Genomic DNA, 16,031 nt, shown 5'->3' on the forward strand with positions numbered 1-16,031 from the left:
ATTTAAAGAATACATTTTCCTCACATAACTAAGAGACCCCCAGTTTTCCTTCTTAATGTTGCTGAGACACATAGAGAACCTGTGACGTTGGATCACCACTTTACATCACTGCAAGACTTTCTCAGTTCTGTTCAGTTGACCTAAGTCTAAAATGAATGCACCTAAAATGAATACACACCTATTCTTCTGAGGCTCCTTGAAGGACAGACGACCAATGAAATAGCATTTGGAATAAAGGCAACAGATGAAAGGATACCTTTTCTGTGGATGGCCAAGCCACTGTTAGGATGGAGAAAGAACCTCTAGGTACCCCCAAGGGATGATACCTTGAGAATATTTTCATTATCAGTGTTGAATTTATAAACCCAAATTTCCCTTTTTTGTGTGTTTTCCTTTTAGAAATACCCATCACGGCCACCTGGACCCTTCAAGATAATTTTGATAAGCATCATATCATGTCACAAAGTATTATTGACCGTGTCTCTGGGACTGGAACAGTGGGAGTCACTTCATCAGAGTATGTTCCAAGTCTTGATAAACTAATATGTGGCTGTGAAGACGGGACAATTTTCATTACACAGGCTTTGAATGCTGCCAAAGCAGGACTTCTAGAAGGCGGTTCTTTATTAAAAGGTCGTTGAATTTTATTTAACCCTATTTATTTAATTTACTTAAGCTTCAACTTTAACAAGCTGTACTAAGAAGATTGCCAAGCTTAAAAAATTTGCTGACATTTGCTAATTAATGTGAATTACATATTTTGCTAATTTGCTAATTAATGTGAATTACATATTTTAATATTTTAAGTAAAAACATCTAGTTTTTTTTAAGTCAAGGTTATACAACAAGAAATATGTTTCTCTTCTTCCTTGATCTTCCAGCTCCCTTCAACAAAGGCAACTGCTAATAAGTTTCTTTATACCCTCCTTGAAATTTTCTATGCATATACAAATACATACCAACATAGCAATATGCATTCTTTTAGTGATACTATACAAATAGAGGCATAGTTTATACACTTCACTGAAATCTGCTAAAACGTATCTTAATAAAATATTTTGGAACACATTCTCTATGAGTTCCATATTCCACACCCACATTCTCTATGAGTACCATTTAAATAACTAATAATTATCAAATTTTAATTTTTAAAAAATCTCCCATTAATGGGTATTTCATTTTTTCCTAGTCTTTGGCTACTGGAGGCAATGCTGAATTTACCATCTTTGCACATACATGTGGGAATATCTATAGTATTAATTCTCAGGAGTGAATTACTGGATCGACAATGAGTATTTTTAATTTTGAAAATATATCTAACATTGTTTTCTGTATATGTGTGTCCAGTAACAGCCTATAAAAATGCCTTTTTCCCTCACACCTGAGCCAACTTTGTGTGCTATTAAACTTTTTAGTTTTTGCCAATTAGGAGAAAATGGTATCTTCCTGTTCTAATTTTTAATTTTTTTTATTAATGAAATGTAAATTTGCTCTTATACATTTTTGTGCATTGCATCAGTGAATACCTATTAAATAAATACTGTTGTGCGGTAAGTTGTCTCATGTAAACGAAGGAATGTACAGGAAGCGATTGAGATTTGGGGATATGTAGATACGTCTAGTATTTTTTAATGCATGGATCCTACTAGACTGCAAGGTCCTTAAGAGTAAAAGTCAAATCTCACTTTTTAAGACACATCTTGTTACTGTTCTCAGCTTACTTTGGCTACTTACTAAATGTTACTCTCTTATATTCAGTGATTACCTAAGAGAGAGGAGTGAATAGCAAAGAACAGAGGACAGGTCATATACTGCTACACAGCTCAATGGCTGCTATTAGAAGTTAATGAAAAGCTTAAGACTGTAGTACTCTTTATCTAGGCCATTTTTTTCTTATCTATAAAACCAGCACCAACCTACATTTGACTGGAGCATTTTAATTAATATTCATCTTGGTTTGCTTAGGGATGTAAAGTGAGGATGTGCCTCATGGAATAGAAATAACTAATGATTCTTTAAAGGAAGTAATAATGATTCTTTGGGACTGTTTTTCAATTTGAGTAAAGAAGTTTTGTGGTCTATGGTTTTCTTTTCCTTTTTTTTTTTTTTTTTAAGTTTTAGCTAATGATAATATAAGAAGCAGTATGGGAACTGGGCGTCAGTAGCCCTGTGTTCTAGTACAAGTATGGTATGCAATGCCCACATTCCCACCAAGTTCCACACACCAGTCTTGTGTGAAGTAAGTGCTATTATTATTCCAAGTTTTTCATGCACAGTACCTGTGACTTAGAGGGGAAAAGCAATTTGTCATGGTGACCCACCTGGTAAGGGACATACCTGGAAGACCAAAGCTGGATTCATGTAAGAGCAGGACTCTGCTCTCAAACATTATGCTGGGCTTTTTTACACTTGTATTCCAATTGCTTAACTTTTCTGCACCTCCGGTACTTTTTCTGTAAAACACAGAGATCGAACAAAGTGATCTCTAATATTTTTTAAGGCAGAAAGTGTTCTGTGAAACTTTGCTTTTCTTTTATACTAGCCTTGGCTATGTGTATTGAAAGGGCAGCAGTGAAGTCCTGAGATGAATTTTTGTAGATGCAAAATGTATGAATTGTTCGTTCTTTTAAAGTAGCCTTTGCTGTTTGATGGCACTGGAATTGGTGCTAGCTAATTTTGGTGCTTGTTAACTTGCTAGCTAAACTAACATTGGTGCTAGCTAACTTGCTAACATCCTTAAAGAATGGGCAGACTTCGAGCAACCAGTCTTCATCAAAAGCTTGACCTAGCTTATGAGGACATTCTTGCCTTTTGAGATGGCCCAACGGTTGTTCATTCGTTTTTGTTTTTGTTTTTAAACCAACTGCCTAGCTTTAATTATTCATATATTTTCTTTGCATTTATATTTTATAAAAGAAAATGTTAGCGCTATTTCTTGAGCAAAACATTTTTTTTTATTAGTTGCTGTTTGATTGTTTTCCAGAGTCCCTTCCTTACAAAGTTCTCAAAGGCCATCACCAAAGTGTTACTTCATTACTTTACCCACATGGTCTCTCTTCAAAATTAGACCAAAGCTGGCTTGTGTCTGGGGACCAGGACTCATGTGTCATCTTGTGGAATATCTTTACTGAAGAAATTTTGCATAAATTCTTTTTGGAAGCTGGTCCAGTAACAAGTCTTTTGATGTCGCCAGATAATTTCAGAGTAAGTTAAGACAAAGAGTAAAACATACCGTAAATTGAAAAGTTATATAACATTACAGAATGTCTTTTAAAAATTGGGGAAATTAACCCATATTCCCACAGAAAAAAGTTCTATGTATGCATAATACAACTGGATAATTTTTATGAATTCCTTTCTAATTTTTATATGCATTACTATTATTACAATTTATGCAAGCAAGTTGATTCTCAGTCAAAGATTTTGTGTTTACAAAAACCAGTTAATTCTTTTACTTTTTTCCCCCTAATTTTATATCTTAATCTTAATGGAATTTTCTTTTTTATTTTTTGAATAATATTTTAATAAAAATAATAAATAGTGTAGAAAGAATTTAAATGTATAGGAATCTATAAATTAGAAAATAACATTTGCCTTGAATAATTTACTTTTACTTGAATAATATACTTTTATAATAATAGTTTATATTTTCTTTTTCTTAAATTGATGTTTGTTTGCTCTTTCATTTGTTTAACAAATTTCTGAGCCTCTACCTTGTGCAAGATAAAAGGAAATACTTTCAGATATAATTTTCGCATGTCATATAAACTTAATTTCAGCTTCCACAAAGCTGACATCTTTGTTTAAAATATGAACAATCAACTTCTGATTTTCCTGAGTTTGTCAGTCAGTTGATTGACTTGTCAAAAGTATTTCTCTGTAATAGTAACATAAAAAAAAAATCAGTTGCAAGGTAAACTCAGAGAAAACGTACACTGTATTTTTGTAATAAGACATAATGAAAGAAATACTTCAGTAACATAAATGATGAAACAAATCAGTGGAACCAAGTGAAGAGACTTTAAAAAAAGCCTTCCATATGGTGATTTGGGATACTTTGATATGTCTTTTATTCCTGATTTTTTAAATCATTTCTCCCCCCCCAAAGCTCCAGGACAATAGTCAAATCCTGACCCATTTTCTTTTTGCCTCGGTTATAAGTGACCTAACTCCAAACCAAACCAAATAAAAAAGGAGTTTATTGAAAGGGCATAAGAAGCAATATTTTAGACATACAAAACAAACCACTACAGCAGGGGCCCCGTGGAATTTGAACTTAAATTCAGGAACGAAGGTTACTTACTCTTCAAGTCCCCTACATCAAGAGTCTGTTTTCTGTGATGTCTCCTTTCTCTTGCTTCTACCTGTGAACTCTTTTAGCTTTTCAGTTTTCAAATGCATGGAAAGGAGAATCTGATTGACCGAGTGTTGATCTCTACTATATGTCAACCTCTGGGTGTAGGATCTGTGTTCACGTGTTACGTGTATGTTCACAAGTTGTATGTATGTATATGTTTCCTTAAGTCCATTGGGCTTTCTGTTCCAGAGGCTGTGGGTTGTGCAGGTTCGCTAAGAGGTAATAATGGGGAGGCAACGCCATCTGCCCTATTCTACAAGTGCAGGCTCCCCATATAGCACACCTGCCATTTTGTGATTTTTTTTTCTTCCCTCAGGATTTCTGTAGTCTTCTTAGAATGAATTAGGAAAAATAACTTGCTCCCCAGCACCCCATAGAAAGAGGTCAGTAATGGGCACAGAGAGATTCTCAAGGGATCCCAACTGATGCTTTAAACACAGCCGCTGAAATTCTGGCTCACTGCCCTTGTGAAAGTAGGAGCATCCACCTAGGGAAGGGGTTAGAAGAGAAACAAAGAGGTGGAAAAGCCACTACCCAGCCAACCCTCCTCCCCTCAGCCCCTCCAGCCCCCCCATCACCAGCTGACTAACCAGGGCCCTCTTGGTGAGGCACAGACCTGCCCTGTAAACTCCTCCCAGATTAGCCTCGCAGCACCCAGCGTGGATGGTCTTTGTCCTAAACGGTGTTCAAGGTAACCACATGCTGACTTTTTAAAAAGTATCTTAATCTTTGTCCTGAGAGCCTATTTTTGGTCCTTGTATCTTTGAAGCTGTGCATTCAGTCAGAACTATCTAATGCTTACCTCTTTTAGATTGTGTCTACACTGGGTTTCCTGTTTGGATTAGAATCTGAATAGTTCTGGGAACAGCACCAAATCACATTCTGAGGCTCTAAGTGGAAAATATCAGCTCATGATACCCTTGGGCCTAAGCTTGTGTCTACAAATAGCTTCTTTTTGTGGCAACAAATTAGTTCTGGGGTTTATTTTATTCTGCATTATTTCCGATGGCTGCCTCGCTGCCTGAATTTGCTGAGTGACGGTGAAGTCCTTCATTTATCTTATAAGTAGATTTGGCTTGGAATTCTCCTTTTTCACTTGTGTCTCTTGACTTTTCCTAATAAGTTGTTGAATTTCAAATCTACGCCGTATTTAGAGCTCGTGTTCACAGTGTTCTGTGAAGAGATACTGTAAAAAGCAAAAATGTCCTTTTGTAAATGGTGTTTAAACAAAATATTTTTATGTTACTAGGGGAAAAAAATCAGATTTAGTGTTAAGGAAAGCGTTTGATTACTTACTTACAAATAATGCCATTTTTTGTGGGTTTTTTTTCCCCCAACAGCTAAGAACTGATCAGGTAATTTGCTGTGTGTGCAGTGACCATTCCGTGGCTCTCCTTCACCTTGAGGGAAAGAGGTGTCTCCTTCATGCCCGCAAGCACCTTTTCCCTGTGAGGCTGATAAAATGGCACCCAGTTGAGAATTTTTTAATTGTTGGATGTGCAGATGACTCCGTTTACATCTGGGAAATTGAAACAGGTAAATTGGAATTTTACCCCTTTCATTCTTTCTATATTTATGCATCAAAGCATTTGGCTAGGCAGAGGGTTCCAGAGAACTCTGCTTTAACCTTTGGTTGGGCTGCATTTAATGGCTTCGGTTGAAGGTGTGTGTGGAAAACAAAACACAATGGCCCAAGTCAGATCTTGACCAACTGATGGTTCGCTGACAGAGCAGTGTGCAGGAATGAGCCGGATATTTCTGGAAGCTATAAATAAAAACATAAGTTATCTACGTTAATTATTAACAAGAGAGAAATTTAGTGTCCTACCAGTCTCAAATTATCATTAAATTCTGCCTTCTTCAGCATACTCACCATCTCAGCAACATTTTGAGCTAATTGATGATCAGTAATAATGGAATATAATTAATTACAAAACTCCAAAAAGTTGAGTCAGGGAAACTGAAAACTGAGTGGCTCAATTGAACTTTTGATGTCATAGTGTAGACAATGTGCAGTGTGAACCTTAAAGTTTTCAAAAAAGTTTTACTCTGGGGGCGCCTGGGTGGCTCAGTGGGTTGGGCCGCTGCCTTCGGCTCAGGTCATGATCTCAGGGTCCTGGGATCGAGTCCCGCGTCGGGCTCTCTGCTCAGCAGGGATTCTGCTTCCCTTCCTCTCTCTCTGCCTGCCTCTGCTTACTTGTGATCTCTCTCTGTCAAATGAATAAATAAAATCTTGAAAAAAAAAAAAAGTTTTACTCTGTAACTTAAGATTGAGAGTAACACATTTCAGGCAGATGCTTGGAACTTATCAAATACAGCAAGGTAATTAATGAATGTGAGTCGGGAGTGCACCTAAGAGTACATTTTACTGAACCCGTTGCATGATTTTTATTGATTAATTAGTGGTGGTTTTATGTTGGATATTATTAACAGACTGGATCGTTTATACTATGCTAGTTTAGAGTCATACTTCACCAAAATAATTGCTATTTTCTTTACATTTGATTTTGGTGTGTTAATGATGATGACTAATGTGCTGGTGGATGGAGGGTACAGTGTAATTCTGCCTTACATTTGTACCTTGCTTTACAGCTTTGATGGCCTCCCATGTTCATTTCCCATTAGATTATCACAACTGCTAGGGTGGTGGAGGAGACTTTATTCCCCATCTTACTGATGAGGAATTTGTAACTGATTTGTAGGTGCACAAGATTACATTGCTAATAAGCAGTGAACCAGTCTGAGGGTCCCATCTTTCTTTGCAAAATGTGCACAAAATTAGGAGAGTTTTAGAATTCTTAGTTAATCTATCAACCTGAGTGACACTTGAGTATAATGGATAAAATGAGCTCTAAAGCCTGGGCTTGTTTCCAGGACCTGCTAACAAAGACTGGCCTCAGGCAAGCAACTTGACTTCACAGCATGTCCATCTCTTCATCTATGATATGGGAATAATGATACCACCTTCCTGTCAGGATTAAATTAACTAATACTGACCATGCTTGTAAACAGTACCTATAGGTGCTATACCTTTAATAATAGTAATCATATTAATAATATAAATAATCATATTAATAATAGTTTACTATTGGGCGCCTGGGTGGCTCAGTGGGTTGAGCCGCTGCCTTCGGCTCGGGTCATGATCTCAGGGTCCTGGGATGGAGGCCCGCGTCGGGCTCTCTGCTCATCAGGGAGCCTGCTTCCTCCTTTCTCTCTGCCTGCCTCTCTGCCTGCTTGTGATCTCTCTCTGTCAAATAAATAAATAAAATCTTTAAAAAAAAATAATAATAAACTATTATTAAACTATTATTAATATGATCAAAGAACGCAGCAAAATCTTGACTTCTTCTTGTGGAATCTAAGCCTGTAGAACAGGTAAATGTGTGCTGTTGCATTGTTTTCAATTGTGAAATTGTGAAGACTTGGTAATCAAGCATATTTTTCCTAGAAAGTAGAATCTAGTGAGAATAAAGAAATAGCTGAGAACTGACAAATATTTATAGTTCCATTGCCCCATCAGGACACCTTTCAGCCCATGCATCTTTTTACTTACATATTTTTTGGTGGGGTGGGCAGTAAAGGAGGGAAGCCAAAGCACAGTACTTTTTTTTTTTTTTTTAAGTTTTATTTATTTGGAAGAGAGAGCAAGAGTGTACAAATGGTGGGGAGGGGCAGGGGGAGAGGGAGAAGGAGAGTCCTCTGAGCAGGGAGTCTGACACAGGGCTGAATCCCAGGACCCTGGGATTGTGACCTGAGCCGAAGGCAGACGCTTAACCGACTGAGCCATCTAAGAGCCCCAACTCCTAGTACTTCTTGAAACTGTATTTATTCCCACATTTTGTTTTAATTTTATCATTGCTTTTTATATTCCCCAATCCATAACCGAATATTACAGAACATTTGAAAAATAAAGAAAAACAAATAATCCTGTCCCACTTCCTAAAGATAACTGCTATTAATATTTTAATCTACCTTCTGCCAGACATCTTTGTATGTCAATAAATAGATGCCAAAATTGTGTTTCAGTCATGATCCTGGCAGAAAATTGAATTTAACCCAGATGGGTCAAATGAGGAGACTTTAATGAAAGGGCTATTTATAAGGGTGTGGATAGGACTTAGGGAACTGAGAAGGAATGGATAGTGAGGCCCCCATCACCCAGATGCTGGTAGAATCAGGAAGCTCCTACCACTTGCCCAGGGCTGAAGCAACAAGGGGAGAAAATAGTGTCAGTGGCCCCGTGTGAGAGTGGAAACCATGGAGGAATGGTCACTCTCTGAAGTCATGGAAGAGTAACAGCTCCTCCCAAAGATGCAGGACTGAGACAAAGAAAGAGTTGGAAGAAATAGTTTTCTCTGTCCTTCTGCAATCACCTTCCTTAGTTTGATCCAAGTAGTAGTCAAAGAGGAAGGACATTCAGTTCTAGGCATTAGCCCGGGGCTCAATAACAGGTGCAGAGGAGCAGGGAAGGGGTGGAGGGAGTGGTCAAATGGCCAATAATTGACATCCCGGCCATTATGAACACATCATACTTAAACTCAGGAATCTTCTATGGTTGGTTCTACATATTTTTTCCTATAAAAAGTAGTTTTTTTAGAATTTTCATATCAAATGTGTCCACATTTAGTGCTAAATATAAAATATTTATTTCAAATGAGGCTGTGAGGCTATTTATCTCATGGTCATCTACATTAATACTTTATAAACAACCTTAGTTCAACCTAAGATGGAACTTAAAATGGTGAAAATATTATTAATAATTATGGAAATGCCTTCCCATTTGTGATGCGGCTCTTCAGTTTTTCAAAATGTCATCCCATTAACAATTTTACTTGAACCCCCACAACACTATGACCATGGCTGATACCCTGACTTCCCTAATCATTTACCATGCTTATCCTGTTTGGATAAATTTATGCTGTTCCTTTTAGTTTGCATCTGTCAGCTGCTGCTTAGATTTAGTTTGCTTTGTTTTGGGTTGCCATTCACCTCTGCAATTCCAATTTTGTTTGAAATTGAATGAACCACTTTCTTTTGCCCTAGTTGGATTTCATCTGGCTAAGATACTTCCATCTCATTTACTGTGCTAGATTTCGGTTTCATCCTCTTCTTGTAGAAGTGGGAAAGTCTTTTCCATTTGTAGTTTCATACAGTTAGAGGAAAAATACCAACAAAGACCAAAACGATTGGACTGAAAAGAGGCTGTGAGGCTCTAGCATGTCTTGCTCACTGACGTACCTGACACGTGGACCAATAAATGAATGAATGAATGAAGACTTAATTTTCTTGGACCTTAGTAGACTGAGTTCGAATGAGTTCACCTTAAAATTGGCCCATGTTGTGGCTCTTAGATCATGGCTGGCCACCTGTAGGTAGAGCCTTACTTTCTCCTCCAAGTCTACCTTAGGATTTCTAGAGTTCATGTGACCTGCCTCATTTCCTCAGGTATGAGTCTGTGGATTTTCTACTCCAAGCAATTTTTCTGGGGTTTTTCCTTTTAGCTTTGCTAGAAGGTTCAAACTTCATTCCATATGTGAACAGACCCACTCCCTGCTCTGTTTCTCCAGTACTCTGCTTCCTCTAAATATCTGAAGGAGGGATAATTTGACACAAAGGCATCTTTTAGCACCAGAGCAACCCCAGAGCTCATACAGAGAAAACAGGAGGAGTGAGTGGGATCCCGATTTGTGGGAAAGGAGCCTAGAAAGAAAAGCCAAGGGAAGGGGAATGAAGCTAAAAAGTAATTAATTCTCAATGGTGCCAGAAGCCCCGCTTTGCTGGAAGGTGGGGGATTAGGGTATAAGTCAGTCCCTGCGCCACCTTCTCCGAGTGTGGAAGATAGGAGACTTCATCAGTTTTCCACCACACTTTAAAGCAGCCTGTTTTCACTTTATTGATGAGATTTATTTACTCATTTTTTTATTCTTTTGGGTAGAATGCACAAGCATATTCTAGAGCCACGTACCCCCCTGCCTATTTTATCTTGAAGTTGTAGGAAGTGTTTCTCATGGTGACAGGTGGCATGGTCAGATGCATGCCAGCATAAAGTCTGGGGTCACTGGTGGGCATGCTCCTCTCCTGGGAGAGGCGAACAACCAAAGCAGAGAAGTATTTATGTAACAGCAAAGGCCTTCGTCTTCTGGCTAAAAATGCAGCACTGCCAGGTTGGGAATGATGAGGGCATCTAGTTTCTCTTATTGATTTGCCGGATGTCCCATGATGTCTAGGCCTGATTAGGAAGGGAAAAAATTGGAGATGTCATTTTGATTAATATTTGAGTTCCCGCAATGTGTTTGGCACTGACAACTTTGGGCAGCTTTGTCACCCTCCTTGCTGTTGAGACACAATAGGGATAATGTAATACTGATTTTTCCCCCCTAAAATACACACCAGAAATAAATCTCAGCTCTGAGCTCATTATTCTTTTAAGAATTGAATTTAAAATAATTCTGAGGACTTTTCTGTTCACTCTGCCAGATTTACATAGCAGAAAACTCATGTAATGAATTTCTTATGTGTTACTGATAGAACAGTTGTTAATACTGAAGGTCTTCTGTTAAGCTTAGGACCTGCGTTATGAAATATGCCATATTAAGCAATTTGTCCGTGTGGTTTGTGTGTGTGCACGCATACATGTGTGTATGTAAAAATGAAACCTTATTTGCTTGAAATGAAACTCTTGATAAGATAGATCAGAAAAACTTCTTCTATAAAGAACTGGAGACTAAAGTTTTTTAGCTTTGCAGGCCACGTGATCTCTTTTGCAGCTACCGAGCTCTGCCCTTCGTGGCACAGGAGAAGCCATAGATAATATAGAAAGGAGTTAGTGAGGCTGTGTTTCAATAAAACTTTATTTACAAAAGCAGGGAGCTGGCTGGGTTTGCCCTGCAGTGTGCTTTACAGACTTCTAAGAGGGATGGCAGTTCTTTCTAAAGATCATGATTTTCATAATAAGTCATACTACAGCAGTTAATAACTTTTAAACCTTTACACCATCCTGACTGTATAGTTATACCCAGTTTGCTAGTGAGGAGATGGAACTCACAGATGTTTTTGAGTCTGAAGGCGCCCAGGTTAGGTAGAAGGTGCCCGCACTAGGATACATGTGTCTTTCTGGTTTGTTCTCCACTGCACTGTACATGGGAATACTTCTTGTAGATGGAGGTCATCTTTTTGAGACTGTCAAACAGGGAATTAGATAAGGAAAGCTCTGAGAAGAAAAGAAATGGCTGCTAATGCTCTCCTGAAGGAGAGGGCCTTGGGCTATCTCTCAGAGCTTGGCTCTCAGTTTACCCACAGTTCTATCAGTTCTGGGCATCTGATTTCTCAGATGACAGATTTGAAACAGCAGATGGCAAGAAAGGAGACTGTTATTGGCAGACACTCCCGACAACAGTAGCAATAGCTGATGGAAAGGAAGGAGAGGCGAACCTGTGAATCACTGCTTCAGACAGTCTTACCTGAGCTCATGGGAAGATAGTCACCCCTGGAGATGCTGAAATGGTTTCCCCTGTTCAGGAAGCTCTTAGATGTGCCTGCACAGATTATGGGCAGCTGCCAGTCCATTTCCCACACCTCCTACCTGGGAGGGGGGCACTCCTTACTTCAGGAAGACTATTGAAAGGTATTACATCTATGGTGGGGTTGTGGTCCTCAGGAAATCTAAGCAGCGGCTGACAACCTGGAGTTTAAGGGGAACCAAAGTCTTTGGCCAGTAACTGGGTAGAACTCAGGATCCATGTGAGTCTATTTTTATTCATTTCTTCCTGTTTCTGCTCAGGTAATGTGAGCTGTGTGACCTTGAGCAGGAAGCTTCACTCCAGTAGCCTGGCCTGAGGACCTAGCCTCTGGTCATGACTTGGTTTCTGTGGGAAAACAAATTCTGCATTTTAAAACAACTCTCTTATAAACAGACCATTGGAACAAAGCCTCTGCATATGAAATTAAGGAAGTCAGGAAGAAGAAAAATACATTCCAGAGTTATTTTTGCCACAGGTGTTAAATTTTCTCTCTTAATTTTATTTTCTTACTGCAATTAGTACCAGTTAGTTAGAAAATTATTTAGTCTATATGGTACCATGTAAATGAAGCATTTATTCTTTTGTGAGTTTAAAATACATAGTCTTAAAAAGAAAGTTTTAAAAATAAAACTATTAAGAAAGGTAAGATAAGGTTTTTGCCGAGTAATAGCCATATAATAGATCACATTTTTAGAATAGGCCATATTTTTAGAAAATATCTAGCATTTAATCCTCTACTATAGATTGGAGTTTGCTTTAATTGTTTAGGGTGAGGGATATGTAGATGAATGCTAGACACAGCTTCCCAGAAATGTGCAGTCATATTTTACCCAATAGAATAGAATCATGTGGTTAAATTCTTATTTTGCTATGCCAAAATATCACACAAGGTCACTACCTGGAGAGGTCATTTTCAGGCCACAAGTATTATCTTGTTGCCTTTATTTGTAGTATATAGTGTATAAAATAAAAAATTTTTAGTTCCTCTAGTTACCAACCACACCATTCTGAAGGACAGCTTTGCTTGATTTTCTCATCAAGGTCACCCCTCTGTAGGTACAGGTGCCTTGTCAGCACAACCAGAGGATGACCTTCATTATGTGCGTGTCAAAGGTAGATTTTGGGTATGCAGCATCCGCAGGTTATTGTCTTCCCAGTATGTTATTTTCTCAAAGCCACGTTATTTTGTTGTGGGAGATTACAGATGGAACCCTCTTGGGATGATTGTTTTTAGAAACGAAAAATAGGGTACATTAAAGCACAGGATGGGATTTTTCCTACATCACCTTTTCCAAGCCCTTTTCTTCTTTATTATAATAATTACTGGTGTTATTACTCAACACGTATTCTCAGTTTGCTGCCTATTTTTTGAATTCTTCCTCTTTGGGCCTGTTATCACAGCTACACTGTAATTTGAGATTTTGATTCATGTGATACTGTGTGTGTGTGTGTGTGTGTGTGTGTGTGCAGGGGTATGTACCTGTGTATGTACACACTTGTGTAGATGAACTTTGTTTGCAGGTTAACTACTAAATATTTGCTCAGTTATCAACGTTTAATGTCTCAAGTGGGAATTAGCATCCAGGGCGGTTAGGATTATGAGCCCTGGGATTCAGACTGCTACATTTGAATCCTTGTTCTACTCTCTCCAATCTCTATTATCTCAGTTCACTTTGAATTCCTCAAAGACTCACCATCTCTTCTCCACAGTTAGCCCTAGATAAATATTATCTGTACTTATTACAGATCCTTCATATATTACCACAGCAGTTTATGTTAATAACTCATTATTCACTCCTAATGTATCAAATGGATGTTATTGCCTAATATTTAGAGACAATAGATTCTGCCTCTATTCATTTGTTCACTGTTCGGCAAATCACTAAATTAAATTGATCAAAGCCTTAGTTTCCTCATGGTGGTGGTGATGATGATGATGACGATGGTGATGACACTTAACACAATGTTGCAGGAAAGAGGTAAGACATTCCTTATGAGAGAATACTGGCTTTATTTTTATTAATTTTATTTATTATTTTCATTAATTATATATATGTTAATATATTAACACATATATCTGCATAACATATGTATGTATATACATATACAAATATATGTGCCTCTCTATAACCATATATGTATATATACATGTACAAATATATATGCATACATGTAAGCATATATGTGTGTATGCATACACACCTACATACACACATGCCACATGGTTGCTCTAATAAAAAAAAACTACAGCAACAAATGAAAAATAATAAATGAGACTTCATTAAAATTAAAACTTTTGTGCATCAAAGGACATTATCAAGAATGTGAAAAGACAGTGACTCATGGGTGGTTCAGTCGGTTAAGCATTTGCCTTTGGCTCAGGTCATGATCCCAGAGTCATGAGGTCGAGTCCCTCATTGGCTCCTTGCTCAGCAGAGAGCCTGCTTCTCCCTCTGCCTACTGCTCCTCTGCTTGTTCTCTCTCTCTGTCTCTGACAAATAAATAAATAAAATCTTAAAAATAAAAAAGAATGTGAAAAGACAGTCTGTAGAATGGGGAAAATTATTTTCAAATTATATTTGATAAAGGTTTAATATCCAGAATATTAAAAGAACTCTTACAACAAAGCAAAAAGACAAGCAGCCCAATTTTAAAAAGGAAAAAGAACCCGAATAAATATTTATTTAAAGAAGCTGTACAAATGATCGACAAGCACATACAAAGATTTCAACACCATTAGCTATCAGGGAAATGCAAATCAAAATCACAATGAGGTATCACTTTACACTTACAAGGATACCTATAATTTTTAAAAAAGGAAATGAAAAAGAACAAGGTTTCCCAAGGTGGGAATATAAAATGGTGCAACCCCTGTAGAAAACAGTTGGGCAGTATTTAAAAAAGTTAAACATAGGGACGCCTGGGTGGCTCAGTTGGTTGGACGACTGCCTCCAGCTCAGGGCATGATCCTGGAGTCCCGGGATCGAGTCCCACATCAGGCTCCCAGCTCCATGGGGAGTCTGCTTCGCTCTCTGACCTTCTCCTCGCTCATGCTCTCTCTCACTGTCTCTCTCTCTCAAATAAAAAAAAAAAAAAAAATCTTTAAAAAAGTTAAACATAGAATTACCATATGAACCAGAAATCCCACTCCTGGGTATACCCCCAAGAGAAATGAAAATATATGTTCACACAGAAACTTGAGCATAAATGTTCATAAGATCAATATTTGTAATGGCCAAAAAGGTGGAAATAACCCACATGTCCATCAGTGGATGAATGGATAAACAAATTATGATGTACACGTATAATGAAATATTATTCCACCCTAAGAAGGAATGAAGTCCTGACACATACCACAATTTGGATGAACCTCAGAAACATTATGCTAAGTGAAAGAAGCCAGACACAAAAGATCACATATTATATGGTTCATTTTATATGAAATATCCTGAATAAGCAAATCCATAGAGATAGAAAGCAGATTAATGATTGCCAGGAGTTGAAGGGAGGGGGACCTGGGGAGGGAAGGATTACATAATGGGTAGGCGATATTTCTCAGGTGATGAAAAGTCTTGAAACTAGAGAGAGTCGCTGATGCACAACATTGGGAATGCACTAAATGCAACCGACTTGTATGCTTTGAAACTGTTCACTGTATGTGACGTCAATTTCAACTCAATCAAAAGAAAAAACAAAGTCTGAAGAAGACATCTTGAAAAAGCAATAGAATCCCAACACTTACAGATAATCATTATGAATGGCTGATATATTACACTTCCAGTATTTTATTCCTTCACATATTAATATATACTGAGACATACTCATATTTATTTGTATATCATGTAAGTCTCTTGGAAGGCCTTATCCACTTCTTAGTTCATTATTTTCATTATTAATGTTAACACCCTGAGAGGTGTAGCAGTGAGCTTCAGAAAGCCGCTTCCCTTCACTCGCTCCACAATCCACAAATCCCTTTTTTAAAGGAATGCTAAATGAAATGAAGCATTTCTTTCCACTTTGAATGGAGGAAATGCTTCACAGCAGTATTAGCAGTACCTGTGACATTGTCAACAATAGACATGACAGATATTTTCATATCACATCACAATTGTCCCCGGTATCTCAAAGTACCATCTATGTTTACCACTGCGATA

General features: G+C 37.8%; 1 protein-coding gene across 1 annotated transcript in view; it reads left to right on the forward strand.

The window, feature by feature from the left end:
- WDR72 (WD repeat domain 72) overlaps nt 1-16,031 on the forward strand; it is a 219,210-nt gene that overhangs the window by 56,439 nt on the left and 146,740 nt on the right. The window contains exons 11-13 of the mRNA XM_044231052.1: nt 400-633; nt 2,984-3,204; nt 5,698-5,893. Of these exons, the coding sequence (XP_044086987.1) occupies nt 400-633; nt 2,984-3,204; nt 5,698-5,893 (651 nt within the window). The remainder of the gene's footprint in view (nt 1-399; nt 634-2,983; nt 3,205-5,697; nt 5,894-16,031) is intronic.

Source organism: Neovison vison, chromosome 13 (genome assembly GCF_020171115.1).
Source record: "Neovison vison isolate M4711 chromosome 13, ASM_NN_V1, whole genome shotgun sequence".
NCBI lineage: Eukaryota > Metazoa > Chordata > Mammalia > Carnivora > Mustelidae > Neogale > Neogale vison.